This window comes from Trachurus trachurus (genome assembly GCF_905171665.1).
Source record: "Trachurus trachurus genome assembly, chromosome: 1".
Classification (NCBI taxonomy): Eukaryota; Metazoa; Chordata; class Actinopteri; order Carangiformes; family Carangidae; genus Trachurus; species Trachurus trachurus.
Window position 1 is genome coordinate 34,227,386 of NC_139891.1, and position 18,079 is coordinate 34,245,464.

Sequence of the window (18,079 nt, forward strand, 5' to 3'; positions counted from 1 at the left end):
TTTAGTTATTATCAATACCAGGTGATTTACAGTTGTTACAGTTGTTTCACCTGGAGATGACGTAGCCTACACACCCACAGAGACAGGTGATGAACCGGACTACAGCGGCGAGAGATTTATGACGTTACGTAATTCAATAATCAATATTAACGAGGGCGAGTATGGTGTCTGCTTATTTCCAGCATGTCACTGTCTGTTTACAGAATCAACATCTAGCTCATTCCTAAAGTTTGTGAAGTGTGTGTGGAGTGGTTGAGCGGACCTGCTGACAGATGTGCAGCTGACAGCCATGACATCACTACACCTGAGCCACCAGCTGATCCTCCCTCGCGCACGTCCTGAGGACGGGACAAAGTCTCCTGGATATTATTTTTTCTTTTCCTTTATTCATTTCTAACTGGCTCGTTTTGCCAGTAAAAACCATAACTTGTGAGAAAAAGAAGAAATGCGCGAAAACAACAAAATTGAAACATTGTAACCACAGCTGGCCCGAGTGGTCTAACAGCTGTCTATATGAAGCGAGCACAGTCACGGACTGAGACAAAGTTAGGCTATTTAGCTACATAAAGTCCAAACGTCTGTCTTAGCAGGCGTTGTCCTTAAGCATTGTTCCTATTATTAAAACATGAATGACAAGAAAAGAGGTGAAAAGTAGCCGCTGCAGACTGATGCGCCACAGACCTGAGTGCTCATAAACTGTTACTTCGGCTTTTACAAAGGCTGATTTTCTGCTTGATCCATGATGATTAATTTACCTACAGAAAATCTAAATGCATGGTAAAAGTAACATTAGCCTACTAATATTTTAGAGATCTCAAATTCACAAATGATGTTTTCTATTATTAAAATTCTGATTTAAAAAATTGGGTCAGGTCGGACCACGGGCTTCTTTTATTTTTTTATTTTTGCCGTGGTCCAGCCGAGAGACTGCTCGTGAGTCCGGCTGCATCAGGTCCAGGCTTCAACACCTGGATCGGACCGGGTCGGGTCGTTGAGAACCTAGTAGTTTATAACTGCTCAAAGAGGTGTAGTATTCACAACATTTTATTTACTCAAACTGGCAGCCAGACCAGAACAGGAGACCGGAGTACAGGGCTTTCTTTTTTTTCCTCTTCTTTTTTTTGATAAATTACGGTATCATGAGGGTCTGGGAGACGCTGGCGGAGGAGGGGGGAGGGGGGGGGGATTACGCATTATGCTGGTATTACGCATCACGGCCGGACGCTACAATATGACTATTGCACCGACAGTGAGTGTGTAAATCTATGCCCCGTAACAACCCAACCTCCATGGCCCCCCCACCTCTACAATGAATCCGGCGCCGTTTATCGTCGCGGACTTTCGGTGCCACGGAGCTCCTTTTTTTTTTTTTTTCCAACTTGACGATAGCAGTGACAGCGGAGGCTCTGAGCAGCAGCGGTGTGGAAGGCAGAGAGCCTCCACTGTCCCTGTAACAAGCTACAAGTCATTTATTATGCTGTTAATGACGGTAAAAATGAAACATAAGGTAAATATCCTGCTTAGTTCTCCTCCTCTGCTGTCCTCTGTTCAGAGCGGAGTCCCTAGCAACGGCCCGTTTTACCTAGCAACGGTCTGGCAATCGACTGCTGGAATTCTTTTTCTGTTGTTTTTCTTGTAATTCTACATAGTCAACCTTTAATTAAAAAGATATTATCTTTTTAATCAATAATTTATTCGGTGTGTTTTGAAACTCCAACGCTGAAGTTTAAGTTTAGTCATCTTATTTTGAAAAGCTGAGCGGAAGTGGCCAGGAGGTTTAACCGTTGACTTGACCAGAACCAACCGGGACCAGGACGCTGCTGTTCGGCTTCAGTCGGTGTCGGTGCAGCGGCGGAGAGACGGAGAAGTTGTCGGTTGAGTTGGTCGTCTGTAACCGGTGGTGAAAGAAAAAAGAAGAAAGTCGTTAAACCTCACCGGCGTTAAGACTTTTAACCGTTAAACAGCCGTTAAAACACCACCGGTAACCGGACTTGTTACGTTAACTTACAGGACACGAAGCGGCTTCAGGAGGAAACTGTTAAAAGACTTCGGTAAGTTTAAATAAAGTTGTGTCTGTTTACGTCACATACGTGGTTAAAAGCCGTTAAAGTTACGTTAAATGACACGTCGGTTAACTTCAAGATGTAACGTTAGCTTCTGTTTAACTGTTTAAAAACCGACTGAAACTCACACACGTTAACGTTAACAGGCGAACTGTAGTTTTACTCACGTTGTAACTCAACTAAACGTCCATTATTATGTGTTTTAAACGATAAATAAGGTCTTTTTTTACTGACAAATAACGTCTTTTTTATTGATATATTACGTCTGTTTTCTGTCTTTCAAAAACAAACACAACACTCATGTACATCTACATTAAAGTGACGCGATTTAACTTTAACTGTGATATTCAAACTAATTATTCACTTACATTCGGTCTTATTTTATTAAAATACTTATATTAATAGCACTTTTATGAACTTAAAGTGACTTTTATTGTTGTAGCCTGTTGTTGCTGTTGTTGTACTTCCTTAAGTGTCACAATAACATTATTACTGCAGTGTTTCTACATGTCTATACTTGTAACTTACTGTAGAGAAAGTACATGTGGATAGCATAGAGGGTAAATATATGTGCTACCATGTGACTAAATCTAAGTTAATTGATGGTATTTGGTCACTTTTATGGAGGAAAGTAGCTCTGTTGTGGTTTATAATGTGTTAAAGCTTATTGTTTAATGTTTATATATAGATTTAAGTGTGCGACATTGAATGCTTTAGTTAAACTTTTCTATGTAGCTACTGTAAAAACTGTGAGTGTGTGTGTGTGTGTGTGTGTGTGTGTGTGTGTGCAGCCTGTGGTACACAATCCCAAAATACTCCTTTGCTATTTACCAATTACAGGATAATTACATGTTATCCCATGTTGTACCATGATGATGATCCCATTCAAGTGGCCCCAGACTTTGTGGACCCCTGCGTCATGTATGTGTGTGTTTATATGTGTGTGTGTGTGTGTGTGTGTGTAGCCCAGCTGGCCTCTTTTGTTCTGTCCACGCAAACTGATTATCATGCACCATGCTACCACCAGAGCATCTGTCCCTGCAGACGCTGCTTTTGTTGGAGGACTTGGACCATTTACCCCCTTTCTTTTCTTTTCTCTCTTTTTTTTTTGTCCAACTGTCCGTTCATATTAAAAAAGCTCACAGGCGCCGCGTCACGTCGTCGTCGAGTCGACCACCTTCTCCACACGCAGAGTCGCAGACTGCTGCTGAGCCCACAGGAAGTTCAGTGGATTAAAGCAGAAGTGGAAGCTGTGGAGTCAGTATCACAAAGGTTGATATGGTTGAATAATAAATACATAAAACAAACTGCTCACAGACAAAAGGACAGCTACAGTAAATGTTCCTGTTGTAAAAAGGAAACTTGTGTACCGTAAATCCTCCAATAGAAGCACAAACTTTTATTTATTTGCTTCACCTGAACCGTACCGGCCCCGTCTGAGGTTTTTATTTCATTTTTAGAACAAATCTTCTGCTGTTGTTCCTGTTTAAAAGATCCAGAGTTTAATCAGCAGCCATTCAGCTTATAATAACTAAATGTGTTCAGTTGCTCCGGCCACAGACTGAAACCGAGGGTCCAATCTGACCTCAGGATGAATCTGCCAAATGTGAAAATGACATTACAAGACAAAGGAGGCATAAAGTTGTTGAAATTGAACATACTTTTATGAAGAAAATTCAGGTTGTTCATAACATGTTTTGTAAAAAGATAGTCCATGAACTGTAAACGCACTAAAACAAAGGGAAAAATTCAAAATTATTTTTATTTATAGGTTATTATGATGCTGTTATTTTACTGGAGGTCACATTGCGCTGTTTGTGGCCCCTGAACGAAAATGAGTTTGGCGCCCCTGGTTTATAGGCTCTATAGCCTCTTCCTTGGGTCAGTCCGAGTTCTCAACGGGTCGAACCAAACAACACGACCGGACGCACCGGGTTCAGGTTGAAAACATCAAAATAACTGGGGTCAGGACTCGGGTTGGACCACGTCGGGCTTCCTGCGCTCAAATCAATACTCGTGAGCGTTAGAAACGGTTCAAACAGGCGAACGTGCAGGGCTTTGAGAGGTTTTGTTCATTCACAAGAACTTGTAGAAAATTTAATTGAATTGAATTGAATTCAAGTTTATTTGACCACAGAATAAAATAAGAACAAAATATAAAACAACCATACAAGACAACAAAATAAACACTGTAGCCTATTTATTATGTTCAAAAGGAGTGGGAAGAAGCCGAAGCTTATTAAATCCCACCCCTTCTCCTTAAGGTAATTCAATAATAAGTTATAAAATAGTAATGTATCATATATGAATAATACAGAACAGAAACAGACCCTAACTTCTAACTTATGTACGTACTCAAACCTGGAGCCAGACCCGGTCCAGTTCAGGAGGCTTTGAGGCTTTTATAAGAAACTTGACGGTAATTCCCTGTGTGACGCAACAAAACCTGATTACAATGATTAATAGTGATGAGGACTGATGAGGAAGCAGCTGCTGGTTGATGGATTGGTACCGTTTACATGAGGCAACAATGGAGCTGTCGCCTTCATCTGCTCAGAATGGAGTTATTGGTGTGTTTGTAAGCGCCCTTTAACCCCCAGCACCCACCCCAACCCCCCCAAGTGTGACGTGACACTGACACTTTGCAGCCACACACTCTTTATCTCTGTCTGTTGCCATGGTGAACAGGGTTAGGTGTGTGTGTGTGTTTCCTCCTTCCTGAGTCGTTCACATCCACCTGCTTCAGAGTTAGACAGGTGAACTAGTCTCTAACACATCCTGAAGTTTGACTGGTCAGAGTTTTTCAGTATAGAAGCAGCTCAGGTTTAAAGGGATAGTTCACCCAAAATTCAAATTTCACTCATTTTCTACCCACCCTCATGTGGACTAAGGGCTGGGAGAAGTTTCAGAGTCCTCCGTGCCTTCTCTGAGTTACAGTGGGGCTCCGTGCAGCACTGCATGTCCATATGACGGTGGCGAACGGGGCTCACGTTTCTTCGTCCAAAAAGACACACCAAAAAACATCTAAATACCTCCATAGTGCTCGTCTGTAATGTCCCTCTTGTATTGAAGTCCCAACATGAGAAATTGTTCAGAAAAAAATTAAATAAGTCTATATTTTAAGCTTGTTTGTAGCGGAAGCTCCCAGTGTCTCAGTTCACTGCTCTGCCTGTGTCAGTGCAAATCTCGCGTGATTTGCATTGACCGGCGGAACAATTTCTCATGTCGATGCTTCAATACAAGAGGGACATTACAGACGAGCAGCATGGAGGTATTTGGATGTTTTTTGGTGTGTCTTTTTGGACGAAGAAAAGTGAGCTCCGTTCACAACCATTATATGGACAAATACTGCTACGCGGACCCCCCGTAACTCAGAGAAGGCACGGAGGACTCTGAAACTATTTCCCTTTTGACCTTTGATGCGACCCGTAGTTTGAACCAGTTGAACTCTTTGACCTGTTTGGTTTTACTGTTGCACATCTGCAGCATCCGAGTGTGTAAACTGTGAGCTGGGGGAGTTTGGTTTGACGAGAGGCTTCAGATCTGTTGAACCTGGTCTCAGTGCATCCCAACGGAGGAGGAGGAGGAGGAGGAGGAGGAGGAAGTCAATCAGGAGTCAAAACAAAGTCTGTGGAGCGACACCATGAGATCTGAGTCACGAGCCCTGGGATGAAAATCAGTGATGTGTTTGAGCCGCGACGTGTGATTCACCTCGCTGTCAGACCGTGGACCGCCACCGCCACCGCCGTGTCTCCGTCACGAGAGGAAGAGGAGACGGAGACAACAGGGCGCTTGTTCCAGAGGAGTGAGGTCACCTCAGAGGGCGTCCTCCTCCTCCTCCTCCTCCTCCTCCTCCTCCTCCTCCTCCTCCTCCTCCTCCTCCTCCTCCTCCTCCTCCTCCTCCTCATCGGGGCTCTGGTTGCAGCCGCTGAATGGGCCTCTGTCTGTCCGCCTGCAATCACACAAGCTGAGGAGGAGGAGGAGGAGGAGGGTGGTGGTGGTGGTGGGGGGGGGGGGGGGGGTCGTCTCTTTTCATCATAGAGATCTTGACCTTCAACCCACCAGATCTCCCAGTTCACCAGAGGGAGCTGGTTTTGATGGAGGTCAGAGTCGGTGACCTCCTGGTTGTCGTGTTTGGAGACAACGAGTGTATTTGAACCAGGGACGCACCGACTGAAATTCTGGGCCGATACTGGATCGGAGCGGCCCATCCCTAATGGTGCATTCACACCAAAAGCTTCCAAAGCGTCAAAACGGCTCAATTTTCAATGAGAGCCCGGCGACCTGAGCGTCCAAAGCTTCAACTGGCGTCACAGCGCTTCCAAAGCATCCAAAGCGCCGAGACGAGAAGTTGAGCCAGGTTTAACTTTAACTTTAGGGTTATTAGCTATGACGCGGTTCGGCGGCAACCTGTCAGAATAGAGACGTCCTTCGGCTGCCTTTTCTTTTCTTTTTTTTCTCCTTCGGCTCCCCAATGACCAGCGCGATCGAACTTTGACGTCAGTCACGTGACGAGCGGCCAAAGCGGCTAAAAATATTTGCTGTTTTGGAAGCTGTCTTGTCTGGAGCGCACCTGTATTGCCCTCAAGCGATTTTCGTGTCAAAATGTTCAGAAGAGATGTGGCTTGTGAAAAATTAGTTCAAAATTTACTTCAGTGACTGTGGGGAGAAAGAATCGACCATAATCTGTGTCACGTTCAGTTGTCCCATTGGAGTCAATTCACTCAAGGCTGCTGCTAGTCTCCTAAAAACCCATGTGACATGTGTACAGGAAGCTGACTCGTCATGGAAGGTCTTGGTTTATAAACCGTCTTTGCCGATACCAATACCGATGGCCCATAATACCAATGGTACCAATGTTTTTTCTCTGTAATTTTTTTCTCTATTGTGTAAAGGAAACTCCCACACAACCAACATTTTTGCTCACTTGACTTTTACAAATGAGAACAATAGTAACGAATGGAAGTTTAGCTATATATCACCGTTTAGACAAATCTGAAATGATTGAAGAAACATTACTATTTCTGTGTGTGTGTGTGTGTGTTTTGTGTTGCTATGTGTGGTATTTATTCAGTTTGGGGGGATCACGGTGTCTAGAAAGCATCAGTGTCCCGGCAGGTGTTTTCCTGTCTGACTCTCAGGACGAGGAGCAACAAAACCCTGAACCTGCTCCGATCTGACTCTGTAGATTAGTGATGACGTTGCGTCCTGCAGCCTTTTGACATCACAGCTGAATGAATGCTGTGTGTGTGTGTGTGTGTGTGTGTGTGTGTGTGTGTGTGTGTGTGTGTGTGTGTGTGTGTGTGTGTGTGTGTGTGTGTGTGTCTGTGTGTGTGTTTCACCTCACTCAGTCTCAGTGAACTTGTCTGAATACAGACATTGTCCGGCAGCACAAAGGCATTGTGGGTGTTATTGTCATGATGCATGATGTCGTCGTGTTGAAGCCTCTGTGTGTGTGTCTGTGTGTGTTTGTACGGTCGTCTGAGGAGGGTTTTTAACATTTACATGAAACATTCAAAGTGTGTGTGTTGTTCAACCTGTTCAACCTGTGTATTGTGTTTTTGTTGTGTGCAGGTTTAGTTTAGTTTTTAGTTTTTATTGTGGATCCCCATTAGTCCTCACCTCGGTAAGGACTATTCTTCCTGGGGTCCAGACACTCAAATATGACAATCAAAACATAATACAATAACTTACAGAATTAGATAAATGACAAACAACAAAATAAAACAAAATAATAAGAATAAAAATATTTTACAAATACAAACCAACTTTGACTTTTCAAAACCTTAAAAAAATGTAACTTCTTTACTAATAATGGCCTCTTTTATTTTCTTTTTGAATCTCCAGGTGATGTGTTGAGGAGCTGCTCTGATGGAGACGCTCTGAGGGCCGACCCCAGGACTCTTCCTCCTCCTCCTCCTCCTCCTCCTCCTCCTCCTCCTCCTCCTGAAGCAGCAGCCATGTTTTCCTCCGTGGGGCAGGAGAACGTCTCCTCCTCCACCAAAGCACCCGTCAAGTACGGAGAGCTCATCGTGCTGGGGTGAGGTCAACACAACATGAACATGAACATGTACACAAACACACCACACTAGGGCCGTCAACCCCCCCCCCCCCCCCCAAAGCAGATTTAAATGTCTAATGCTTCTTATGTCAAAGGGATAGTTCGACATTTTGGTAAATTGGCCCATTGCCATAATCCCTATAGTCATAGCAGTAGGTTCGTTACCTTTAATTGTCGGTGCAAGCTATTTTTTAGAACGGCGGAGCAGAGCCGTGAGCTGCTCAGAGCTACGCTACGGAGGCTCATGGGATTTCTCAAACTCATCAAATACACAATCCAACAACTCCACAACGCTCTGGTGGACAAGTTGTGACCTGCACATTCACCACGCTATGAGATAATAACACAACGTTACCAGACAGAGTTGTTTTAGAGGGAAATTCATGCAAAACCACTGATGCGCGTTGCCTTCAGGGACAGTTTTTCATCAACAGTCTCTGTATTTCCCTCTAAAACAACTCTGTCTGGTAACGTTGTGTTATTATCTCATAGCGTGGTGAATGTGCAGGTCACAACTTGTCCACCAGAGCGTTGTGGAGTTGTTGGATTGTGTATTTGATGAGTCAGAGAGAGAATTCTTGTCTCAAACTGTTGTTTCTATCAGTGGATTCAACATGAATCAGAGCAGATGTTTCAGTATCTGTCAGTATCTGTGGACACGTTGTAGTTAAAAGACCAGAAAAGAACTGAGGTTTTTACACAGAGCTCTGCTGTTTAATCCTGATCTGACTGGACGAGACTTTAACATGGATGTTCAGGTTTGTTCAACACGTTTAGACAACTAAACCACTGAGTTTAATGGAGCTGAGTCCTCCAGCGTCCAGAGGTTTGGTCTGACAGAGAGACTGAGAGAGTGTGTGACCAGCAGTTAGCCGGGTCCTGAGGTCTGAGAGGTGCAGACAGAGTCTGAAACACAGGAAGTGTGTTATCAGGGGAAGAATGGCTCGACTCTGGGCCAGACCCGGCCCGGCCCGCTGTTTATCTGCCCCGAGGCTGCAGCCGCCTGGGCCTGGAGATAACCAGCAGCCAGCAGCAACGCTCAGGAAAACCACAGCCCTGAATGCACCACTGGTTCACAACCACAGCTTCCTGCTCCGCAACGTGGACCTGACCGGACTGGACTGAACTGGACTGGACCTCCTGCTGTTAATCATAGAGAAACATGTGGGTGCAGCAGGACAGCGAAAGCCCCGTGGTGCGTTCAGGTTCAGATTAAAGACAAGAAGAGTCAGAGACTGGTGGAGCTGGAACCTCCGAGGTTTAAACCGGACCCACATGGTCACTAGAACAGGACCTGGACCGGACCCAGGACCTGCTGGTGCAGACCGGTTCAGACTGGTCCACACCGGTCCAGACCGGTCCAGACTGGTCCAGACCTCCTCCTCCCTGTGACTGACAGAAACAGAAACAATGAGTTTTTCCCACGTCTTGTTTTCTTTTCTAACTCTGTTGGTGGTAACGAGAGCAGACGACTTCCTGACAGAAACAGAAGCTGCTGGTTCCTGACTCCTGGGAACCCGAATCCACAGAAACCTTCCAGCTACGTAACCTAAGGTCTCACGTACATACAGTAATACTAAACATAGAAAAAGTTTGTAAGTCCTGTGCACAGCAGCTAAGTGCTTCTATTGTAGGTGCCAGCTGCTGCAGGATAAAAACTGAAAAAACTTCCAGCGTAGGAGAGACACGATTTATTATCAAAAGTAAAAACAGAAGTGGTGACAATGTGTTTCACATGTTGCTTCATCAGATCAAGAGCAAATCTGATGAAGCAACATCGGTTGTTCTCATCCCCCAGTGACGGCATAACTCCTCCCGCTAGCCACTCCTCACAACTCCTCTCTACAATTACAATTTAGGCAAGGCAGGGCATCTTCATTTATCTAGCGTATTTCATACCAAGGCAACTCAATGTGCTTTACATAAAGACAAAACATTTTAAAAAGAGTTTAAGAGTTAAAAGCAAGAGCACAGAAGAATTAAAAAGTAGTTCTTCAAAAGAGCTCAGCTATAAGCACATGAAAAGAGAAATGTTTTGAGTTCTGCTTGTAGTTTAGCATTTATACAGCGTTTTTTTTCTGAGACTACGACCAAAGACGGTTATGAGCGGCCCAAACGATATCTGGTTATCTAGCTAGCTCGGTGTCATCAATCGATGCAATGTTTTCTTTTCTTTTAAACATGTACGACTGGATTTTATCAACTGTCGCCATTGTGGCCTAAACAGCAGAATGAGCTGTTTTCTAATGGTTATGAAAAGTTATTGTCACTCAGACTATTGTGGATGTTTAATGAGACACTTGACTTGGATATAATTTAAGCATTTTTACTATTTAAAGTCATGTTTCCAGAGGCTTTAAAGGGATACGCCAACATTTTTTTTCCGTGTCTTGCCTCACTCCCGAGTCCATGACCAGCAGATAGACACCATCCTTTCGACTGTACGTGCCATGAGACATGAAATTGCGGAATATTTGGCGGCGAATATTTCACCTGCTGTCACATGGTTACCAGCTTTACTACGTCCAACACAGCAGCTCCCTGTCTGATCAATTGTGTTGTAATGTTACATGATTATACGTTATTAATCCATGACATTTACACTCCTGTCTGCTCTGTGTGTGGTTGTGTGTGGTTGTGTCGTTGTGTGTGTGTGTGCAGGTGTAACGGCGCCCTCCCCAGCGGTGATAAAGGTCGGAGGAAGAGTCGCTTCGCTCTGTGTCGTAGGATCAAGGCCAACGGCGTCAAGCCCAGCACCGTGCACACGTCCTGCACGCCGCAGGCCGCCAAGGTCACGCCCACTCTGTGATGTCATCACACACACCTGTCTGTCTGAGGAGCAGAAGTGTTGATCGACTGTGTGTGTGTGTGTGTGTGTGTGTGTGTGTGTGTGTGTGTGTGTGTGTGTGTGTGTGTGTGTGTCCCTCAGGCCGTCAGTAACAAGGAGCAGCACAGCATCTCCTACACTCTGTCCCGCGCTCAGACGGTGGTGGTGGAGTACACACACGACAGCAACACGGACATGTTCCAGGTCTGGACCACAACACACACACACACACACACACACACACACACACACACACACACACACACACACACACACACACACACACACACACACACACACGTGCGCTATATTGCAGGCCCCGCGATCTCTTTTTTTCTTTTATTTAAAATAACAAGCGCTACAATGCAGCACAGCAACTTCACGTTGGAGACTTGTAGAGCGTTTTTATTTAAAAAATAGGCTTCGAGAACCTTGTTTTCCCAGTTTGAGACGCCCCAAAATAAACTGCGACTTATATTCCGAATTTTACGGTAACTTCCCTCAGCTGAGCCACAGCTGTGTGTGTTTTATAACGGCAAGAAAAAAACAAAACAAAAAAAAAAGCGTCAATCGTGCTCTCAATCACCAATAGACCTAATTGACCCAATGAGTCAATATATTTATATACCGTAAATTCAGGACTGTTAAGCGCACCTGAAAATAAGCCGCACCAGCTAAATTTGAAAAGAAAATAGATTTTGTACATATATAGGCCGCACCTGAATATAAGCCGCAGGTTTTTCATGTTGTAACATGAGATATTTACACAGACAGACAGTGCACAGAAGATGTGTGTAACTATGTAAGTCTGCTTGCTTTTCCGCTGTTTTGGTTACGCTCCTAGCCATGTGCATTTGTTGACAATGAAGCCAGCGAAAAATCAATACGGAGCGGTGGATAACGTTACATAACTGTAGTCTTAACCGTCATGAACAAAACATTACTTGTTACGGAGCGTGTTTGTGTCGCGGTGTGCAGAGACAAGAGCTGGGACACCGGGGCGGCGGCCAGGTACTACACTGATGTTACAAGGTTGGTTTTCAGCCGTGAGACGCAGGTGAAGGCAGAGAGCCTCCGGTCTCACTCGTAACAAGTCATGTAGTTAACGATCACAATTACTCCGGAGCTTTTTAAATAGCCACGGGAGAAATCCTGCTTAGTTCCTCTTGCTTTGTTTTTTTTCAAACTGTGCCTGAACGGCACCAAAACGGCATCAACACAGCACCAACAGACAGTAACATGGTGGAGCGCCCGATGCCTGGTTAGAAAATAAAACACTGCACCAAAACTCAAAACTAGTGTCTTCTTCGGCACATAATCTCTCTAAAAATCTATGAATTAGCCGCATCGTTGTACAGGCCGCAGGGCTCAAAGCGTGTGAAAAAAGTAGCAGTTTATAGTCTGGAAAGTACGGTAACATATAATATAACACAGTAACCCGTGTCCCCGTCAGATCGGGCGCTCCACCGAGAGCCCCATCGACTTCGTGGTGACCGACATGGTTCCTGGAGGTTCTGGTCCGGCCGACGCTCCGACGGTCCAGAGCACCATCTCCCGCTTCGCCTGCCGCATCATCTGCCAGAGGAGTCCGCCGTACTCGGCCCGGATCTACGCCGCCGGCTTCGACTCCTCCAAGAACATCTTCCTGGGGGTAGGTCCATCCGACCCGACCCGACCCGACACGACCGGCGCCGCTCTGAGAGACGACGCTCTGCTTCAGACCTGACCTGTGTGTGTGTGTGTGTGTGTGTGTGTGTTTGTGTGTGTGTGTGTGTTTGCAGGAGAAGGCGGCGAAGTGGCGGACGCAGGACGGGCAGATGGACGGACTGACCACCAACGGCGTCCTGGTGATGCACCCGCAGCGCGGCTTCAGCCAGGACGCCAGCCCCGGCCTCTGGAGGGAGATCTCCGTCTGCGGCAACGTCTTCACTCTGAGGGAGACACGGTCGGCCCAGCAGAGAGGCAAGATGGTGGGTCAACCACACACACACACACACACACACACACACACACACATACACACACACACACACACACACACACACACACACACACACACACACACACACACACACATATCATTTTGGCGGGTGTTTATAAAGACTTACTCGCCAGTTTGGCCGGTGATGCATGAGGCAGTCATGACGGTCAGAGCCGCTCTACTGTTCTCAGTCATTTGTCCCCCTGGCAGTACTTACTACATTTCTGCGCAGGCCGGTATTTGACGCCACAGGATTGACAGTTTTAGAGCAGAGCCATAGAGATATAATCGCTCTGGAGCAGGGGACTCTAATGGCGCTTTTCCACTAGCACGGCGCGGCACGGCCCGCTTTTTTTGCTTTTCCACTAGCCCTAGTACCTGGTACCAGGTACTATTTTTAGTACCTCCTCGGCCCTGGTTCCAAGCGAGCCGAAGCGATACTAAAACGTGACGTCATCCAACTGCCTTCCACTGATTGGACAGAGCGTCGTCACTGGAAGAGTCGCGAGCGCTACGTCTGACATGAGAATCAAACCCGGAAATTTCAAAAACAGAGCGGCAACAGCGGCCACTGATCTGTACCGAGACTGTTGTTATTCCTTCACCTGAGTTAAATGTTGCTGTGTGTAAAACCACTGTGGTCTGGTAACGAGGTGCAGACGAGTGAGTTTGGAGCAGACGAGCAGATCGAAAAAAGAGAGACGGACAATGCGGCCCGGTGATCACCTCTGTGCTGACCCCGCCCCCACTGAAGAGGTACTAGAAGAACTCAGCTGTAGTGGAAAAGCAGCTTTACCGAGCCGAGCCGAGCCGTGAAAGTGTAGTGGAAAAGCGCCATAACATGTCGCTCGCTAGCTACCGGTAGCAGCAGCAGGCGGTGCATTGCAGCTTTTTTAAATTCTTTTTCTGTGCATGTCCGTGACACACAGAGGAAAAGTCTCAACTTTTTGGGAGGCAGCAAGCGCACTGCATGTCATGTGATAAGAATCGACTCAGAATCGTTCAGCTGCACGGACCTGCTTCTCCTGCAGCGACATGCTACCTGGCTCTCAGTGCTTGTCGGTGTTGTGTCAAATCCCGGTTCCCTGTCCAGCTGTTGCTCCCCGACTGTTTCCCACAGAGCTCTGCCCCCAGATGTAGAATGTGTTTTATAGAAGACCAACGACTTGTATCATCAGAACAGACATGACCTGTGATTTTCAGCCTCCTTTTTATATTTATACATTTAATAGAGGAGGGACAATACCTGAAAGTAATCATTTCAGTTGTCAGTTATGTTAAAAACATAGTAGGCCTACTATTTTCATGAAGAGTGGGAAACAGAGTTATCGCTCTTATTTTCACCGGAAAAAATGTGGCTAGTGGGAATTCTGATTGGCTAGTGATCAAAAAAGTTAATTTAGAAGCCTAAACACCTCTATCTATCAGTCGTTCAGGGGAAAGAGAAGCAACGTGAAACCAGTGTGAAGTGGAAATGTGTTAAAAAGCAAAGAGGGTAAATATGTGACATAACTACGGTGGCTCTGAGGGGTCAACTGAAGAAAACAACCACAACAGAGACGGAAAAACTAGTTCAGTGAGACAGAATATGATGAGAGAGTTTCAGCAAGAAGGGATGAGACAGAGAGAGGGGAGGGGTAGAGAGAGAGAGAGAGAGAGAGAGAGAGAAGTAGAAAAAGAGAGAGAGGTAGAGAGAGGTGTATGTATATAAAGAGAGAAACTGCAGGTGAAAGGTCGAAGGTTGAACTGATTGATTAGATCAGAGGTCAAAGGTCACTGTGACTCATGTGTGAGTGTGAGAGGCGGAGGGAAACCACCACGACCTGGAGGATCAGTGGTGTTGAACCTGTGTGTGTGTGTGTGTGTGTGTGAATCGTGGGTAAAAATGCAGCTGGTCGACATAACAACGGTGATGTCACACCCTCCTCGTCATCCTGTAGAACAGGTTCAGACCGGTTAGACTAGGGATGGGCATTTCAAATAATCTTCTTACCGAGTAACCTAACCTGGTGTTACCCGGGTAACCGATTACTTTAATAAAAATAGAATGACGTCATGTCTGACGGACAGAGCGCGGCCGCGGCATAAATGCGCTCTGTCCGTCAGACAGTCCGCATCACTGACACACAGCGTCGTCAGACAAAATATCAATACCGCGGCATAAATGTGCTGCATGCGCTCTGAGCGCCGCGGCTGCCTCGGAGGAGAAAACTGGTTTTGTTTTTGTTTTTAATCATTAGCGGTGCTTATTTATTAGTCCACACTACATTTTGGTGCCTTCGGTCCTCTCTGCCTCGGGAAGGTTTCAGAGTGTTTGTGTTTTCTAACAGACTTGATGACACCTGTCGTCTCCCTCCCGACGACTTACCCCGAGGGAACCACCACACATTATTGTAAAAGGTTTGAAAGTCGGAGGCTCGATCCAAAACGCTTTTACACAGCAAAAAACCATGTTGCTTGATCCGAAACTGTTTAACGCTACAAAAAGCCGAACCATGGCATGATAATGTAGTTTGATCCGACACTAGACTGACGCTCTAACGTGCCGTTTTTTTAATCCTAGGTTAATCAGGTAATAAATTCATAACCGGATAGCAGATTGCCTACTCGGGTACCCGGGTACTCGGGTAACCGTGCACATCCCTACATTAAACCAAAACATTTGAATATAAATAGTGAAACAGTGAAAAAATAAATGTTCAATTAGATTCATCATACAAGCCACAGAAATCATAAGAGTATCAATATCGTTAGTTTAAATCTGTCTAATGTTTTTTTTGCTGGATATATTTTGTGTATAATTTTGAAAGATACTTCCTTGATCTTATTGTTTAGACAAAATGTTTACATCATCCTCTAAGTGTGTGCTGAGGTGTGTCTGACCTTTGACCTCCTCCTCCTCCTCCTCCTCCTCCTCCTCTTCCTCTTCCTCCTCCTCTCTCCTCCTCCTCCTCCTCCTCCTCCTCCTCCTCCTCCTCCTCCTCCTCCTCTCTCCTCCTCCTCTCTCCTCCTCTCTCCTCTTCTTCCTCCTCCTCCTCCTCCTCCTCCTCCTCCGCCAGGCGGCGTCCGAGTCCAACCAGCTGGTGGACGGCTCCCTGGTGGACCTGTGCGGCGCCACGCTGCTGTGGCGGACGGCCGAGGGTCTGGCGCGGACGCCGACCGTCAAGCACCTGGAGGCGCTGCGCCGGGAGCTGAACGCCGGCCGGCCGCAGTGTCCGGTCGGCTTCAACACGCTGGCGTTCCCCAGCCTGCGCCGCCGCGACGTGCCGGACGACCGGCAGCCCTGGGCCTACACGCGCTGCGGCCACGTGCACGGCTACCACGGCTGGGGCGGTCGCCGCAGCAACCCGGAGGAGCGGGAGTGCCCCATGTGTCGCGCCCGCGGCCCCTACGTGCCGCTGTGGCTGGGCTGCGAGGCGGCCTTCTACGTGGACGCCGAGCCGCCCACGCACGCCTTCGCGCCCTGCGGACACGTCTGCTCCGAGAAGACGGCGGCGTTCTGGAGCCAGATCCCGCTGCCGCACGGCACGCACGCCTTCCACGCCGCCTGCCCCTTCTGCATCCAGCCGCTCGGCGCCGACGCCAACGACGCCAAAGCTGCCAACGCCGCCGCCGCCGTCGTCAGACTCATCTTCCAGAGCCCGCTGGACTGAACAACAACGACTGCTGCTGTTTCATAACTTAATAAACTTTATTTAACTTGATGGTTCAGGTAAGTTCTGTTCAGGCTCCGCCCACCGCCGCCGGATCAGCTGTGATTGGTCGGACTCAGCTCCGTATTTATTCTTCACGGCCGAGAATCAGAGCGACGCTGAGGACGAAAACAATTCTTATTTCAAGGACAAAAAAAAGTAAATATATAATGAGAGTGAAGTTGGAGGAAGAAGACGTGAAGAGTTAGCCTAGAAATCTAGCTGCACCCTAGCAGCAGCAAATCTCTTTGCTCCGCAGGTGGGTCTAGAAACGAGCCATAGGAACTTTTTGAGTCTCGAACACCGGTTGTGTTGACCAATCACAGCGCTCTATCTGTTTAGAGAGTCGTTGGGCGGCTTAACGCGATGGCGACATACATTTTAATTGGCTTGTCAGGCTAACGTCATCCTGCTCTTTGCTCTGATTGGTCGTAGCGCTACCCTATTGGTGCAGAGGCAGTTTGAAAGACAGCCTTCATCCCGCCCCCTGGATTGAGCCGAGGTCTACCGGTCGTTGCCAGACTAGACATGTTAATGATATAGTCTGGCTTGTCAGGCTAGTGAAGAGAAGCAAAGGGTTAAAAAGCTACGGTGGCTGTGAAGGGTCAGTGAGGGAGTTCAGTTGACCCTGCAGAGCCACCGTAGAGACTGAAGCTGAGTCTCAGTCTGAATCCTTCCACTCAGTTTGCTTTGTTTTACCAGAGACCTGCAGCACTTTGAGATGTTTCGTTAAAATGTAAAGAGCTTTACAAGGAAAATTCATTATTATTATGTAGAGCTGCAACAATTAATCGATTAATCAAACAATTATCGATGATTAAATTAGTCGTCAACTACTTTGATCATTTAATAATCAGTTTGAGTAGTTATTTAAAGGGACAACGAGGAGTTTTGGAAAGCAAAGCGTTTCCACACTACATTTCCCATGAGCCTCAGCGCGCACGATGAAATTCTTGGACCGGCGCAAGACAGACGAAAGAGAAAACATTTGCCAAGAATGTTTTCATTGATCAAGAATGAAAGTCGGAGGTTCAAAGACGATCAGATACCGTCTTAGTTCCGACCATAAACGGCGATTCGGCGGCGTTATTATCATGACTCGCCGGGCAGCGTCCACGAAACCAAAACTAGGAAATGCTGGACAAAAATAACTATAAAGACAAAACGATATATTTATCTAAATGGACCCGTTAACAAGTGGTAGCCTAACGTAGATTCATCCACATTAATATGAGACTCTTTTAGAACCAAATACAAACTCCTCGTTGTCTCTTTAAGAAAAAAAGTCCAGATTCTCTGATTCCAGCTTCTTCAATGTGAATATTTCTGGTTTCTTTGTTCCTTTATGACAATAAACTGAGTCTCTCTTTGGTTTGTGGACAAAACAAGACATTTGAGGACTTCATCTGGTGGTTTGGGAAACACTGATTGATGTTTTTCAACAATTTATCGACC

General features: G+C 46.3%; 2 protein-coding genes across 2 annotated transcripts in view; one reads left to right on the forward strand and one right to left on the reverse strand.

Annotated features, from left to right (window-relative positions):
* The window catches only part of LOC310985209 (UTP--glucose-1-phosphate uridylyltransferase-like), a 283,068-nt gene that overhangs the window by 196,347 nt on the left and 68,642 nt on the right, over positions 1-18,079 (reverse strand). The window lies entirely within an intron of this gene.
* On the forward strand, positions 1,819-16,745 carry LOC310985347 (E3 ubiquitin-protein ligase pellino homolog 1-like). Its single transcript, XM_083970922.1, has 7 exons — positions 1,819-2,051; positions 7,911-8,103; positions 10,786-10,915; positions 11,054-11,155; positions 12,405-12,602; positions 12,733-12,921; positions 15,992-16,745. Exons 2-7 carry the CDS (start codon positions 8,024-8,026, stop codon positions 16,583-16,585), a joined length of 1,293 nt encoding a protein of 430 aa, XP_083827048.1. The 5' UTR covers positions 1,819-2,051; positions 7,911-8,023; the 3' UTR covers positions 16,586-16,745.

What these genes read in the sequence shown, in the direction of transcription:
- LOC310985347 (XM_083970922.1), top strand. Translation starts at nt 8,024, where the DNA reads ATGTTTTCCTCCGTGGGGCAGGAGAACGTCTCCTCCTCCACCAAAGCA. An exon ending in GCACGCCGCAGGCCGCCAAG is followed by an intron (nt 10,916 to 11,053) that starts GTCACGCCCACT and finishes TGTGTCCCTCAG; the next exon opens with GCCGTCAGTAACAAGGAGCA. An exon ending in GCAACACGGACATGTTCCAG is followed by an intron (nt 11,156 to 12,404) that starts GTCTGGACCACA and finishes TGTCCCCGTCAG; the next exon opens with ATCGGGCGCTCCACCGAGAG.